At 41.4% G+C, this 16,436-nt stretch overlaps 1 protein-coding gene and 1 long non-coding RNA gene across 4 annotated transcripts in view; one reads left to right on the top strand and one right to left on the bottom strand.

Annotated features, from left to right (window-relative positions):
* Nucleotides 1–16,436, bottom strand: part of LOC128608618 (uncharacterized) — a 101,198-nt gene that overhangs the window by 76,397 nt on the left and 8,365 nt on the right. The gene's annotated exons all lie outside the window — the stretch shown is intronic.
* Nucleotides 1–16,436, top strand: part of acvr2aa (activin A receptor type 2Aa) — a 51,829-nt gene that overhangs the window by 27,594 nt on the left and 7,799 nt on the right. For all 3 annotated transcript variants that reach the window (XM_053626490.1, XM_053626489.1, XM_053626491.1), the window contains exons 4-6: nt 1,734–1,888; nt 14,512–14,655; nt 14,980–15,123. In XM_053626490.1, the coding sequence (XP_053482465.1) occupies nt 1,734–1,888; nt 14,512–14,655; nt 14,980–15,123 (443 nt within the window). The remainder of the gene's footprint in view (nt 1–1,733; nt 1,889–14,511; nt 14,656–14,979; nt 15,124–16,436) is intronic.

The raw sequence follows: 16,436 nt of genomic DNA, 5'->3' as shown, positions 1-16,436 counted from the left end.
CACTAGTGATGGTTGAGGAGACCCCCCCCCAATTATTTAGGTTAAATATTAAAGTAGCATATATAGAAACGACTGTTAAATATATAGCCTATAATTGTTGTGGCGTGAGGGGGCTCCTGGTGGATTGTTCGAAATATGCTATGGGGTCCCGAGCTCACAAAAGGTTGAGCACCACTGCGCTAGAAAACATGAAAACAAGTCTTGACCATCATCATGTACTGTATATGAAGAGAAAAGCGGTTATTCGAAATAAGTCATCAATTTTCTATGAATTTTTGTAACCACAGGATAAATAAATAAATAACTTTATTAAAATCCTTCGCCGTGTACAGTACGTGAAAAATCTCCAGGCATTTAGCAACTCGCTAGTCGTCCCTAACATTCAACATTTCAATCAGTCTACCTTTGTAAGTAGAAGAATGTGGAGGTTAAACACTTTATGATTTAAAAAAAGAGAGAGAGAGAGAGAGAATTTTCTGGCCTTCTGGAAATGATCTGTCATTTTTAAGTACAGGAAATGGGTGAGCATTGAGATTGAGAAACGTTTCCTCTGTCCAAGCATGGTGGCGATGGGAACATTTTCTTCTCCTCTCCGTCTTACAAAACAGTACACATTTCACGTATTATTTGACATGCGGTTATTTACATTCAGATGTTGGCTGGCTTTTGGTATCCTCTCGCAGCAGCAGCAGCAGCAGCAGCAACAGCAGCGCTAGCTTACGCAACCACAGGCCTATTTTCAGCATCAGCTCACTCGATACAGAATGCCCCAGATATTAAAAAGCAGCAGCTCGCTGGGATGCGGCGAATTCCATTAAGCACACTTCACCTTTAGGACAAGAGGAACGTGTTTAGCGTGCCTGCGGTCAGAGCGAGGCAATCCCAGTGCTCTGACAAGATTGAGAAACAGGGTTATTTAAAAAAAAAATTTTAGGCAGGGGCATTTATTTATTTAAGTAGGATGTGCTTAAATCTCCTGTATAAGACGTGTTTTACAGTGAGCTGTAGCAGAGAAGCAGCAGGAGGGAAACTGTATGGCGATTACCCTGGCTCGAACTCATGTCCGACATGGCAAGCTGAAGTGTAGCATGTGGCAAAAGCACCCTGCTTTTACTAAACAGACTGCCTGGTTTCACACACACACGCACACACAGACAGAGAGGAAGCTGCTTTCATGGTTTGTCCAATTAAGATGAAAAGCACTTTTATGTACACAAAGTTTCTATAGAAATGCGTGTACAAGCACGTGATTGGCACGGATCCTGAAAGACCAAAACGAGCGGCGTCTCGAGATCTCGACGGCGTTTCTGTAATCACAGAGGCAGCTCGAGCCAGCGACAAACCTGCAGAAATCAAACTCCACGAACAAGAAGACGCCCAGACGCGCAGATATTTCTCTTTAACAAGTTTCGTTTGATTTTGTTTCAAACACTTGAGCACAGTGGGGGTAGAACTGCTTTCGCTATTGTACTAATTAGCGAGTTAGCAGCTCGTGCTCCCGCTCCCCTCTGTGTGCGTGAGAGAGAGAGATAGAGAGAGAGAGAGAGAAATCAGTGTGATGCTCAGCTACCAGTGCTTCCTGTCTGCTTCATTATTCCACATTTATGCAGTGTCTGTTTATGCTTCCAGAGAATTAGCTCCACTGTGTACCCTGGCATGTACATTTGTACCTAAAAGTTATGAACATGGGTCTTTGACATTTTCTCTCATTTGCCTCTCTCTCTGTTCTCCAGCTACGTCTAACCCGTTTACCCAGAAGCCACCGCTGTTCAGCACCCTCCTGTACTCGCTGGTGCCGATCATGGGCATCGCTGCCATCGCCCTCCTCAGCTTTTGGATGTATCGGCATCACAAGCTGGCGTATCCGCCCGTCCTGGTGCCCACGCAGGTAGGCCCGAACGTTTCTTCTGAACATTTCGCAGGTTCGTGATCAAAAAGCACAAACGCACGTCTCAACTCGCGTCTAATCTCGCCTGGTGTCAAAGAGAGAGTGCGTTTGGGAGGATTACCCCCTCCCCCTTACGGAGCAACTGACATCATTTCATCGATCACAAGAGAAATGTGGAAGATTTGATGTTTATTGAATACACAAAAGGTGTTTTTCTCGTAACGGACGGCCGCGCTGACGTTCAGTACAACCAGTCTTCAGGACTGCGAGTGTGATTGTAGCTTTTCTACAACAGTTCTTTCTATAAACAAGAAAGGAACATACAGTAGATCAACATTTCAGACACAATACGGCCAAACGTTTTGTTTCTTTTTGCTCCACTAATGGAAGCAGATCCCGAAGAAGCCACACTCAACTTTACAGCATGTCGACTGGCTGGCTAGCTAGCTCGCTCACGTCGATATGTTCATCGCCTTTAAAGGTGTTTCCTCCGAAATCAGCTTCCCTTCTTACCTTCAGTCCTTCATCGTCAGAAGTTTATCGCTTGCCGTGCCCGCTGATGATGTCACCGACTCTACTGTAGTAACCGTGTCGAACTAGGACGTGGAACACAGACGTCCCAGCACGGTTATGATAAATAACCAGCGCACCTGGGACGCCGCTCGTCCAATCAAATTAGCAGACTGGACCTGGACGTTCCATAAATATTACACCTAAACAGGTATTCATTTTATTTATTAATGTTACCCAATCGAGTCTCAAACGACCTTCTGTTCCCTACCTATTAGGGATGGGTACCGAACCCCAGTATTAAACTGGGCCCGGTGCTAAATTATGAAAGACCATAGTATCGATAATCTCTGACGCTACCGATTCTTTCTTTTTGCTACCTGAGAAATTAAGAAAATATATTTCCTATTTATTATCGCAAAATAAACGTTATCTTGCACATTTTATCTCAGCGACTTATTTATAATTTGCGTGAATATTAAGACATCCGTCTGCATTTTCGTTATTCGCAATCCAGAAGTGAGAGGCTGTCCATCACACGCACAGCGAGCACGCACACACAACCACTTAACACACAGAGTGACGATGGTGGAGAGAACCAAACGTTCAGAAGTGTGCTTACACTTCATTAGAGCTGACGGAGACAACGCTCGCTACCACAAGTGCAACAAGATTTTTGCTTGTAAGGGCGGAAACACAAGCAGTCTGTCGAAGCATCTTTCCAAAGTGCATTATCATGTGCAGACGGAGAAATGCAACGTTTTCCACTGCCTAGCTAGCAGTATGTATACTAGCAGCCTTCCCAAATAACAATGACATATATAATCGCCGCATAATCGCATCGAAACAACGTTCATCTCCGACATCCATCCAACTTCTTCTCGCTCATTAAAGTCATGTTGACTTTACAATAAATGTAAAATCGCACTAATCGGTTTGCTTATACTTTACGTTGAAACGATGTTGATTTCATTCGGGTGAAAGGACAGTACACGTTCAACTTGTTTTCTACTTGTTTTGAAAATCCCAAATAAAGAAATAAATCAGTATGTAAACATTTAGGCTTTTAAATGCACATCACTTTACAAATTGGCCTACATATACAGTATTTTTTTTCTGCAGTAGGCTATATAAATCTTAAACGCTAAAAAAATGCCCTCACACTGGTGCATTTACAAATAGATGTGTAATAATAAACTTATTTTATTTAAAAACAAACAAAAAAAAAAATTAAGCAATGTTAATTCTGTTCTCAGTGTGTTTCTTTAGAGAATACCGTTAAAGTACCGGATCGATAAGCAGTATCGGTAAGAGTACTGTAGTAATACCGTTTAAACCTTAACGATACCCATCCCTATTACTTATGCACTCTAGATAGGGTATAAGAAGTGATTTGCCTTATGCACTCTACATACTACAGTACACATAGTAAACCCCATGTGGAAACACAGAATGTTTCAGAAAAACGTAACGCAGTAAAAGTACACCTCTGTCTTCGCTTATGCCCTTTACTTTTAACATTAAAAATAATCTCCACAAAATCAAAACTATTCTTACAAGTACAATTTATTAAAAGATCCCTCCTCATGCATATTGTGGCTCCGTGTTGTTGGTTTGTTTATCTTGTTCATCACAACAAACAAACCAAAAGCGTTGTTTCATTCACACTCTGTGTGTGTTTTTGCTCTGCGGTCCTACTCTAACGGTGTGCCCTAAACACCCCGAGCTGTCGTCCGAGGTGAAGCGATTTCCGGCGAATTGGTCCGACACCATTTTGTTATCTCAGCATCTAGAAACAACAATTAAAAAAAATACGACTCGTCATGCAGGCCTGAGAAAGGAAGGACACAAAAGTCTGTAACCCCTAGGTCAGCAAGAACAAGAAATGATTCCTAAGAACATTATCTTTTACCTTGAAAACCGTTTAAGTGATATACTAGTTCCTCCTTTTTGTTTTTGCTACTCAGAGCTGAGCGCATTTCCTTTCCATTCAGTTAACGGGTCTGTTGATATAATAACGGTTGTGGTACTAAGAAGACGCTGATAAGAATCTTTCTATGCTTTGAAGAACTCCTGGCAACCAGCCATCGCTTTTCAGTGGAATTTCCCCTTTCAGTATGAATAATAATAATAATAATAATAATAATAATAATAATAATTTTTGTAAAAAAATCTTTTGGTTCCAAAAAAAAGTTCAAAAAGGTTTTTTCTTTGCGATCAGTTGTTATAAGTCTGAACTTGCTCTCTGAGTGCTGGAAGGGGCTGCGATTGCAACGTCTTCTTTTTTTTTAAAAAAGCTGAAACACTTCAAACATTTCAATATAGCTTCAAGCAAGTCACAGAAGGTGTGAGAGGTTTTGTGTTATTACTTGCAAACAGGAGCCAGATCTCATTTTCCAGAGCACTGACAGGACTTGTGACAGAAGCATTCTCTGGCTCTGCTGATATCTATGATATCTATGAACAGAAACACTCGATGTCCAATAAGTAGGTCAGGTTTTTAAAAAGGCGTCGAACGGCGAGCTGGTCTGATCGATGGCCCGAGAGCTTCCGTTCGCTCGCGTTTTCAAAGCTTCTTCTCTTCTCGTCTGGCCGCGTCTCAAAAGATCCGTCTCGATTTCTTTCCTCGCGGTGCATCCCCAAAAGGGCTCTTTCGCCTTCATTTGTAAACCTGTCCCGCCTTGGATCTGAACACGTACAGTACACAAATGCAGCCTGTTTCTCACCAGGCTGCATTCGTGTACTGTACGAAACTAATCAATCTCAATCAGTTCCAAGAAATAAGACCTGGATGGATCAGAGCCTATATATATATATATATATATATATAAACAGAATATCCTTTCCTGTGGGACACAATTTAAGGAATGTTCACACATACAGCAACAAAGCGACCGGAGAATGTTCATTTTCAACGAGAGCTGGCGACCATCGGCGACTAGATGTGGGCGTGTCCAACAATCCGACAAAGTTGAGAAAAGTATAACGTTATGCAAATTTTGGAACAACTCGGTGCAACGACTACCGATGGGAGTGAAGACAGTAGAGCGCACGTGAATTGTTTCGTGGACCCATACAGTCCGGCGCTAGGTCTGCGTTTTCATCGCAGATAGACAGCTGCAACAGCAAAGAGCACACGCTGCATGTATATATATATATATATATATACACACACACATATATATATATATACTGTACATGGGTGAATTTTATATATAAATGCTCTCCTCCCAGAATGTTTCATTTTAGCGGCAAGAAAACTTGATTCGTGGTCAAAAGTGGAATGCTATTTGCGCCACCCGCTGATAAATGTTACTATGGCAACCAGCAGTAGAAACACCTACTGGCGACATCACAGTACAGCGACTTGCAGCGATAAAATCGGTAGGGCTAGGGGGGAGGGTTTGGACGACAAAGCAGCAACAAAGAAAAAAGCAGTACAGTGACAAACTCGCTTATATTAAACCAAATCTTCCACCGTTGTCTTGTCAGTCAGCTCGCCTCACTCTCGTCCAGTCATAAATGAAATCTGACTCCCGCTGATGCGTGCTGCGACTCATGCTGGATCGAGCAGACGTGTTCGGTTTTCAATTGTAGCGTCCGTTCTGTAACCGAAGTAAAGGATTTTTATTACTCTAAAAGAGCAAAGCGACAGTGGGGGGGCAGTGCCGCGGTGGGGAAGTGATGTAATCGGTGTGCGGCCCGTGTAACACCGGGGAACAGCGACTATCGCAGCAAGCCTCGCGTGAACGTTCATTTAGCCTCAAGATTAATTCATATGTCAAAATTCACCATTAAAATAGTGCATAGAGTGTGTTAATCAGCTCCAAGCACACTATATCAGCATACCTCGAGTCACTGGTTTATTATCTGCTGTGTGTTGTAGCCAAAGATAAGCATTTCGTCGTTTATCAAGATGTCCAGCATTCCACATACCAAAAGGAAAATGGATGTAAGTAGAGGGAAGGTTGTAAAGGAACACGGATGTAAATAGAGGGAAGGTTGGGGGTGTGGTTCATAATTTAACTGGTTTACAGGTTTATCAGAGAATGGAGCTAATTGTTTTAAAAATTTCTGACAAACAAGAGCAGCCATTTTTATTGATCCTTGAGCTGTTACGCAGTCTTTCTTGAGGAGCAATTTTATTAAACCGAGTTACTTTAAATACCTACTATGATGCTCCTCTGCCTAGTTCATTCCATTTCAAGCAAAGAAGCGATATACCCATGTATATATTTTCTGTTTGTAACCAAACCATGCTTTCCATGGGCTCAGAAACAGTCTATAATGTATCAAGAAGTTCTATCAACTCTCCAATGAAACACGGAAGATATTGATAATACATTTGCGGTATGACTCAATTAGAATAAGTGCGTCATTTTTTTTGTATTAATTACCAGATTTCATATTCTCAGTTTCTCTCTCGTTAAGCCTTTCACACTCTTTGTCTCACTCATTCCTTCGCTCTTAATTAAGAGTGACAGCAGTTCCTTATTCGACACCTCCGCGCTCTGAACTAGTCTTTTTTTAAATGCAACCTGTACCCTAAAGGGCGTCATTACCTGAGAGTAGCGCTAACATCTGTGGCTACAAAGTTAGGTGTCTAACGATTTTACCTCTGTAATTCTTCAATAAGGTCATGAGAATTTTTCTCTGCCCTAACATATATCCAACATGCCCCCTACAATTCCTCACATTCCTACAGTTTTTTCACCATCTTCACCACACTTTTCTTGTCATTCAAAAACTTACGATTTTTACACGCCTACAAACAAGGAAACCTTTCACTTCTGTCATCCTGTATTGCCAGGCTCAAGCCGACCCGCTGTTGTCATGTTTGATGGAAAAGAAGAAAAAAAAATACAGGTTCAAACCAGTATCTACCTGCCCTTTGTGAAACTGGTGCTTTGTTTATTTATGTCCTGGAGGTACCGATATCTTCTTATTGAGGAGACTCAGAATACCAACGTCTATTTTAGTCCTTTTTTACTTACTTAAGAACCGCTTTGTGTCCAGTTTCTATTTCTCTGGAGTACAAAAAAAAAATAGAACACCCCTTAGTCATTCATCACAAATTGAATTTTATAGATATGACCTAGATATGACGGATATTACGTCTGAAGCCATTTGGACTCCTGAAAGATTTAGGGACATACTATAACACTCAGGATATATCGTATATAAATAATGTATTCCACTCGAGTTCATTGATATTCTGCCACTCCGTCTTTTTACAGTGTTATATCTCCGCCAGGCTCGAGTCAGTGTGATAGTATCATTGTGATATTTTCACACAAGTCTGTGTGTGTGTGTGTGAAAAATCAGGGAACGTAGGTGTTATTTCAAATACAGAGTGCCCCAAAAGTCTCCATACGTAGGGGACTATGTACACCAGCACCGGTTGTGCAGCAACCGCATCGGTTGTACCTTCGTCAGTGGATGTTCGTGGACGTCCACTTCTCGGTCGGTCCACAGCACTTCTGGTCTTTTTGAATTTGTTAATAAGTTTGGCAACAGTGTAACAGTGTCGTGTGTGCGATGTGCTCGACATGTTTCCTGTTAAAGTCCATCACACCGTACGACAGCTTCCCGATCCAGCCATGAGAATGATTTCAATACATTCTTCTTTTGTCAAGGCATTCTTAAAGACTATTTGGAAAAATATATATATATATATATATATATATATATATATATATATATATATATATATATATATATATAATTTTGACCACTCTTCCATGCAATATTTTTCAGTTGCAGGATGTTTGAGGGTTTTCTTGCACCTACTGCCCGTTTCAAATCCCCCCACAACATTTCAATGGGATTCAGATCCGAGCTTTGACTAGACCATTCCATAACCCTCAATGTCTTCTTTTTAAGCCATTGCTTGGTGGATTTGCTCGTGTGATTAGGATCATTATCCTGTTGAAATGTCCACTTTCAGTTCAACTTTCAGACTGGTGGCTTCACGTTATCTTGAAGCACTCTTTGATATGATGCAGAATTCATGGTTGAATCAATGAATGCACGCTGTCCCGTCCCTGAGGCAGTGAAGCAACCCCAAACCATAACTTTTCCACCACCGTGCTTCACAGTTGGTATGAGGTGCTTCTTCTGAAAAGCCGTCTTTGGTCTGCACCAAACATGTCTGCTGTTACTGTATTCAAACAACTGTATCTTTGATTCGTCTGTGCAGAGCAAATTATTCCAAAAGGCCTGGTTTTTGCCTATATGCTCATTGGCAAACTGTTGTCTTGCAAAGGCTTTTTTCCTGGCACGTCTCCCATGCAGGTCAAATTTGTACAATCTCTTTCTGATTGTAGAAGCATGCACTCTTGACACCAACAGCTGCAAGACTTACTAGCAGATCCTGTGATGAAATTTTGGGGTTCTTTGAGACTTCTTTTTGCATCAGACGTTCTGCTCTTGGACTGAATTTGCTGGGACGGCCAGTCCTGGACGAATTGGCAGTCGTTTGAAAGCTGTGCCATTTGGAGATTATTTTTTCCTTACAGTGGAATGATGTATTTCAATAATTTGGAGATCTTTTTCAATCCCTTGCCAGACTCATAGGCATCCAAAAAAAAATTTCTGAAGACTTTAATAAACCCGTGAGATCTTGGCATGGTGACACCACACCCCTTAATAACAAAGGGAAACACCAGACACTAGATATGAGAGGGGTATAAATAAGACAAGCTCCACCTGCACTCCCTAAGCAGCTTCTAATCACTGGCACCCGATCTTGAACACCTGATTTCTAATTTTAGGGATTTGAAGGTGTGATAAATTTATGGGTGTACTTACTTTTTCCATGTGAGATATATATATATATATATATATATATATATATATGTGTGTGTGTGTGTGTGTGTGTGTGTGTGTATGCGTGTTGTATCATGGCTGACCCTGTGCTCTGACCCCAACTTCCTAACAAGCTGGTATATGCGAAGAAAAGAATTTTACTGTGCTGTAATGTATCCGTGACAAAATAAAGGCTGCTTTATTACGAAACGAAACAGGCCCTCGTACTGACCTCTGCTGTAGTATGACTGAGTCGGAGACTCATCGTATCCCCCACGTTCACCTGAAACAGTGTTTAACTCTGACCAGCTGACAGCACAGTTAAACAGGCCAAGTTGGATTTACATTTGACCCAGATTCTCTCCATCCCATCTGTCTCCATCTCACACTCACTCACAAACTAACACCTTCCTTTCTGCTTCCTTCCTCTCCCTCGACTAGCACGCCTTTCATATCATGATAGAGGTAAGATAAGTCTAATTTACTCATCTTTCCGAAGAGAGTGTCTTGGTTCCTGCTTATTTTCGTACCATTTTATTTTGAACATCACCACTTGTGAATTTTTTTTTTTTTTTTTGGTTGTTGTTTTCTTTCTTTCTTTTTTTCGAGTCACATTCCAGAATAAGGTGGAAAACCTGATTTTGTTTTTGAGTTGATCCCTGCACACTTAAGAGTCTGTTACGCTTTAGCGCACTGAGATTCCTTTGGGTTTTTGTTTGTTTTCACCCAATGCACGGATAAGTAGAAAATCCCTTGTATTTCGTTGGATTCAAGCAGAAGATTAATTAAGGTGCATGTAAACCAGCGATGCCTTGCTATTGTATGCACGCCTCCAAGCATGCAAAGAACAAGCATACAAGGATGAAAGTTGGAAATATATGGCAATTTGACCTGCGCTTAGTATTCAGACCTAATTCGAACAGTGTTTTGGTGTATTGTGCCAACATCTTCACAGTTTTAACAGATGCTTTCAGTTCTTGGTAGTACAGGAAGACATTCGTTAAAAACTTCCACATTTATGCTAAAGAGAACACTTTTTAAGGAAACACGTACAACCGTGGAAAAGTGCCTTTCAAACCAAACCGATATTGTTATGAGTAACGATACGGCAGCGCTTTTGAATTCTCAAATCCGATTGGACAGAAGGTGTTGATGAATTTTCTATTAGAACAGCTCTGAGAGTAGTGCTGACTGCAAGACAAATCACAGGTTTATATTAAAGTGCACCTATTATGGTTTTTCAGACATTACCTTTCATGTAGTGTGTTATAGAGCTGTTTGTGAATGTAAAAACGTCTGCAAAGTTTAAAAAAAATCAAAAGCGCACGACAAACTGAGTTATTGACTCCCAAAAGAAGGAATCGATTCTGAACAGCTGAAACGAGTCGTTAGTGATTCCAGACTTTACTTCCTGTACTAACCTACGTAGGTTTGTAACAAAAAGCCCCGCCTCTGGTCTTCATCGACTGCTCGCTGACAGCGGTAGACCAATCACAACAGACTGGGACATCTGACCAATCAGAGCAGAGTATGCTCTCTGAAAGGAGGAGTTCAGAATGAATCCTTTAGAACGGATCATTGAACGAGTCGTTTGACACTGAGGGGAAAAAAGTTAATGCTGTAATTTAAATGATGAGCACAAAAAGTGTTTTTTTATTTGGATACATGTAAATCTATTATATAACAAAATTAGGCATGATTCAAAACCATAATAGGTGTGCTTTGATGAGCATGTTCTGTAGTTGATTCTGTAATAACAGCTCATTCACAGGGACTTGTCTATCAGATGCTTCATGTAATCTATAGCCCTATTTGGACAGGATTAAATTTACATGCGGCCCTGGGGTAATTTCCTGTTTGACAGATGATTTTATTTCCGTCCAGATCGGACACGTCTGCGTTTTCCTCCGTCCTGTTTCGAGAAAATAACAGGCCGAATTACGTACTGTCTTTCACCTCAATGGTCATCTGATCATTTTAGTCCTATCAGGATACACACGTCCAGGATTTTCAAGGCAGATGTTTGTCTGCTGCTACTCGTCGTATTTAGTCTTGCAGCACACGTATCGGTGACCCTTCCCCGGATATTAAACACTTCATGAATCGCGACATGAAAAATGGACGCTTTAGAAGTGGCACGCAACCATATACCTGGTCTGGAAGGTAAAACCTCGACTACACATGCTACCTGGGAAAGCATTTTCAGGAGGAGAAAGAAGATAAATTGATAAGGACGCCATGTTATGAATGAAAAGCGATCGTATGGCCATGTGACGCAAACATAACCCACTAGAAACTCGGGCCTCCCGTGATAGTTTTATTGCTTTACGGATGTGATGAGTTTTATCTTTGAGTAAAAAATGTATTACAAACCGATAAACTGATCCAGCCCAAATAGTCTAATAGTAAGCAGATTTTTTTTTTTTTTTTTTTAATGTCTCACAGATTCGATTATTGCTAATTTCTTTGGAGACCGTTGCGAATATGGGCGGCAACCGGATATGCAGCGACACCCCAATCCAGGCCACTTCTCTTTTAATGTTGATTCGACATGCTTTTAAAGCTGTGCTGTATAAAGCAGCATAATCGCTATAATCGTTCTGAAGAGGTCACGCCGTGACTTGTCGACCTTCTATCGGTCACACGTCTTCACGTGATACGAATCCGCAGGTCAGAGTCCGGCAAACTTTGAAATACAAAACGTCTTCACGTGAAGCTTGTGTTTCTAGTCTCCAGCATTCATGTTCGTATGAATGCAAGTCAGTGGAAATTTTGTATGCCGAAAGTCTAATGGGGTAAAAAAAAAAAAAAAGGCACTTGATTTATACAGGATCCACATGTGTTTTGAAGACTTTACTCAGATTTCTAGCAGTTTTACAACACCCTCCATCCCTCCCCCCCAATATTACCTATCAACCAATGAAAGCTAGTCTTGACTACGAGTCCTCCTCATATTAGACTAACATGACCCAACCTCTCGTGAGAAAGAGCCCGGCCAAGTTTCACATGGACATTACATTATGCATTTGGATGTGGTAAGCAAATGTTACAATAACAATAAAGACATAGGTACAGGCAGGTCAGTCCCTCCTGGCCATTTTCTACCCGGGTCTAGGTTCATTTGACCCTCGTAACCTGTAAGTGAACATCCAAAATCCACCTTAGGCGTCCAAAGAGAAAGATCAGTCTCTTAAATTACAGAAGAGCAGCACATGTAAAAGCAACACTTTGTAACAGTGCAATAAAGAGCCATTGTCATTTTTTTCCCCCAACCTGTGCCTTTAACGTGAGTGACATTTGGAAAAAGTCAACATAACCCAGGCTATTGTGTCTGCTGTGACAGGAAGTAGTGGAGGCTTAGGGCGTGTGTTTTTCTTTGTGTTTCTCCCACCATAGCTTGATCCTTCATGTCGACACTCTAGTTTCTGTGTCAGCTCATTCAGGGCTCGTTTTGGGTAACAGCTAAAGCAACTCAATCTCAGACATATTCCCTTTCTCCCTTTCTGGCCTGACTGATTTTTTTTCCCCTCTGCTTCCCCTCCTCCCTCGCATGATGGATGTTCTGCCCTTTCAGCCCGTCTCGTTCCCTCTTGCAGTCACTTCATCTCCTTTTTCTCTGGTGGAAAATTCCTGGAGGACCAAATAGAACTTGGTACACAACCCAGATCCATATACTTTGGATCTCAGTCTCAACTCAGGGGTGCCACATCCAATTTTTGGATGAAATTTAGGCCAAGTACGCCTACCTAGCTGCTCTACATTTGCCCTACTTTTGTCAAGTATCAGCATCAGCACAGGAACCTGGCAAAAAAAAAAAACCACCCTTTTTTTTTTATCATACCACTGATTTTGCCTTTACCCTGGAAGTGTTGTGCTCAGTGCAACATTAAAACAATTGAAACCGCAACAAGGGGAGCTGGGTGCGAGCCAGCCAAGACTCACTGACTACAGTTTAAAAGTGGGGATTAGGTTATTTGATAAACACTTGCAGAGTCGATTGTTTGTCAGATGACAGAGGTTAACCGATCACAGTGTGTACGTACACGGTTATATACACATGGGTCAGCGGTGCATAAAAAGTACAAGCAACATGTATAGTCATCTACCAATCTGTCTAAGATGACGCCATTGTTAGATTCATACGCCATTGTCCGCTATCCGAGTCTCTCCACCACTCCCAGTCAACTTTTCAAACCGGGTCAGCTCCCGGTCATCCCATTTACAGCTGGTATGTATATGCTTCACCAGCTTAGACCTCCATTATTGACTGTACAAGCAATGGCTTGCTTTTTTGAAAGGCATGAGACAGAACATGCTCCAATTTTCATCACTATAAGATTATAGGCGTATTTACAGAAAAGAATAAAACAGTCCACTTAATAAAAGAGCACATGTTGGACACGGCTGTTCCTGCAACCCCATCCGCATCGCAGGCGACCCAACATGCCGTGTCGACCCCAAGGTTGAGAACTTACGTATTCATGTGCAGTCCCCTCTGAAACGATTGGAACGGCAAGGCCAATGCATCTGTTTTTGCCGTAGACTGAAGACATTTGGGTTTGAGATCAAAAGTTGAATATTTCAGCTGTTATTTTCTGGTACATGTATGCAGATTTAAACAAGATGTATATGTAGTGTTAAACAAGCACATATCATTTTGTATTAGACCACCCAATTTGTAGGCGAGCAAAAATATTGGAACGTGACTGACGGGTGTTACTTGTTACCCAGGTGTGTCCTGTTAGAGTAATTGTTTAAACAATAAATAGCTCTGAACATTTACTCTCGGTTTGAGGCTTCAGTTTCACCTGTGAAGACTGCAACTGTTGTTAAAATGGATAAGCCAACATGAAGACCATAGAGCTGTCTATGGAAGAAAAGCAAGCCATTTTGAAGCTGAGAAAAAAGGGAAAATCAATCAGAGGCATTGCACAGACATTGGGCATAGCCAATACAAGACTGACACCGCCGGTGTACTGAGCAAGAGACACCGAATGGGTCAGCCAACGAAAACAACAATAGCTGATGACAGAAACATTGTGAGAGCTGTGAAGAAAAACTCCAAAACAACATTGCCAACAACTTCCACAGGATAGGAGTGAATGTATCACAATCTACCATTCGAGAAGACTTGCCGTTCCAGGAGTTTTGATTGGGAATGTATAAAATAAGGGAAAGAAGTTTGTTGCTGATGACGAGCACAGTGCCGTCCTTCACCGAACTGCCTCTCCATCATTCAGCCAGTACCATCGCGTCTGTAAGAGCACCCTCATTCCTTTTCTTTCCATTTTGTCCATGTGTTTCAGGACCCTGGCCCCATGCCCCCTTCACCCATCCTTGGCCAGAAGCCACTGCAGTTGCTGGAGATTAAAGCCCGCGGTCGGTTCGGCTGTGTGTGGAAAGCTCAGCTGCTCAACGACTATGTGGCTGTCAAGATCTTCCCTATTCAGGTATGTGAAAAAGCTTTCAAAGCTGCTGAGCTAATCTACCGAGCTTATTCCTTACACAAGAGGCAGTTAGCTGACCAAGGGAGTATCAGCACTTTTGCATGCCATCAACTGTAAAACCAGCTCTGAACTGAATGCATAGGTGGTTATATTACTCATTCATTTTTAATAGACATCACTTGCCATTTCCGACTTCACTTAAAATTACATATAGGATAATTTCCGTGTCCTTACTTTAACATAATCGCCGGACCTAATTACACGTTACAACCAAAACGTCTTATCTAGTTTCTTAACTTCATAGTACACTTATATTTTTCTTCTCAGGATAAGCAGTCTTGGCAAAATGAGTATGAGATCTACAACCTTCCTGGCATGAGGCACGAGAACATCCTGCAGTTCATCGGCGCAGAGAAAAGAGGAGCCAATCTGGACTCTGAGCTGTGGCTCATTACTGCTTACCACGAAAAGGTAATATAATAACTTGGCGAAGAGGTAGATTTTGTGGAATGTTCAACCTTGTAGCAAGATTTCTATTGTCCATTTAGTTGTTGTATACATTTGTATTAAATATACACTCACAAGCCACTTTAATAGGAACCCCTGCTCATTTATCAATGATCAAATCAGCCATTTATGCACAATACAGATAATGTTCACATCGAACATCAGAATGGGAACGGGGGTCGGGGGGTGATTGTGATCTCAGTGACTGATCGTGGCATGGTTGTTGGTGAGTATTTCAGGAACTGCTGGGATTTTCACACCCAGCAAAAAGTTTCTACACAACAAAAAGCCAATAAACATCCTGTAAGGGTCAGTTCTGTAGGCGGAAACGCCTTGTTGATGAGAAAGGTCAGAGTAGAATGGTCAGACTGGTTCAAAGTCTATAGTAACTCAAATAACCATTTTTTACAGCCGCGGTGAGCAGAAAAGCATCTCAGATCGCACAGCCCGTCAAACTCTCAGGTGGTTGGGCTACAACAGCAGAAGACCACTCGTGTCAGCCAAGAACAGGAGTCTGAGGCTACAGTGGGCACAGGATCACTGATACTGGACAGGTCTTTTTCAAAAAATACTTTTTTTTCCCATTATACAGTCCAGTTTAAACGAGCTAGTGCTCACTGTAACCTCAGATGGTTGTGCTTGAATGACATGAGTGGTACCCGACGTGCTCTTCTGCTGTTGAACACAAGTCCGTTGTGAAGTCCGTGATGAAGATGTTAATAGCACTTCCTCTCTCATGTTATCGTGGCATGTTGGTTATATTTGGAATCCTATTTAGAAATATAGTTGAAATAGTAGTGATGGTCGACATAATGGCAAATGGGTTGTAGTGAGAATATCTCAGCAACATATACTGAAAAAGTGTGTGTGTGTGTGTGTGTATATATATATATATATATATATATATATATATATATATATAATAAAGTTTATTGTCAAAATGTACAGACTTTCAGCTGTTTGCAATGATCAAATCAAACAAAAGCAATGGAAATAGTACAACACAACGAATGCTTCAAGTGGTTTCTCCAAATTCAACTGAAAATGCAACTTATAATGATTTCTCCAGTTTCAAAATGATTCAACCCCTGAATAGAATCCCTTACAACAGCACAAATATACAAAACCGGTGCTGTCTCAAGCACACCTGATGCTAAACTAATCAAGGGCTTCATTAGTTGCACCAGGTGTGCTTGAGCTGGAACTCATGAAATTCCTGAACTGGCTAGGGGTAGAAAATGAATGAAATACCTGGACGGGGCAGGAAAATAATCTAT

Source organism: Ictalurus furcatus, chromosome 6 (assembly GCF_023375685.1).
Source record: "Ictalurus furcatus strain D&B chromosome 6, Billie_1.0, whole genome shotgun sequence".
Taxonomy (NCBI): Eukaryota; Metazoa; Chordata; class Actinopteri; order Siluriformes; family Ictaluridae; genus Ictalurus; species Ictalurus furcatus.
The sequence above is the reverse complement of the archived record's forward strand: the minus strand, read 5'-3'. Positions and strand labels throughout refer to the sequence as shown.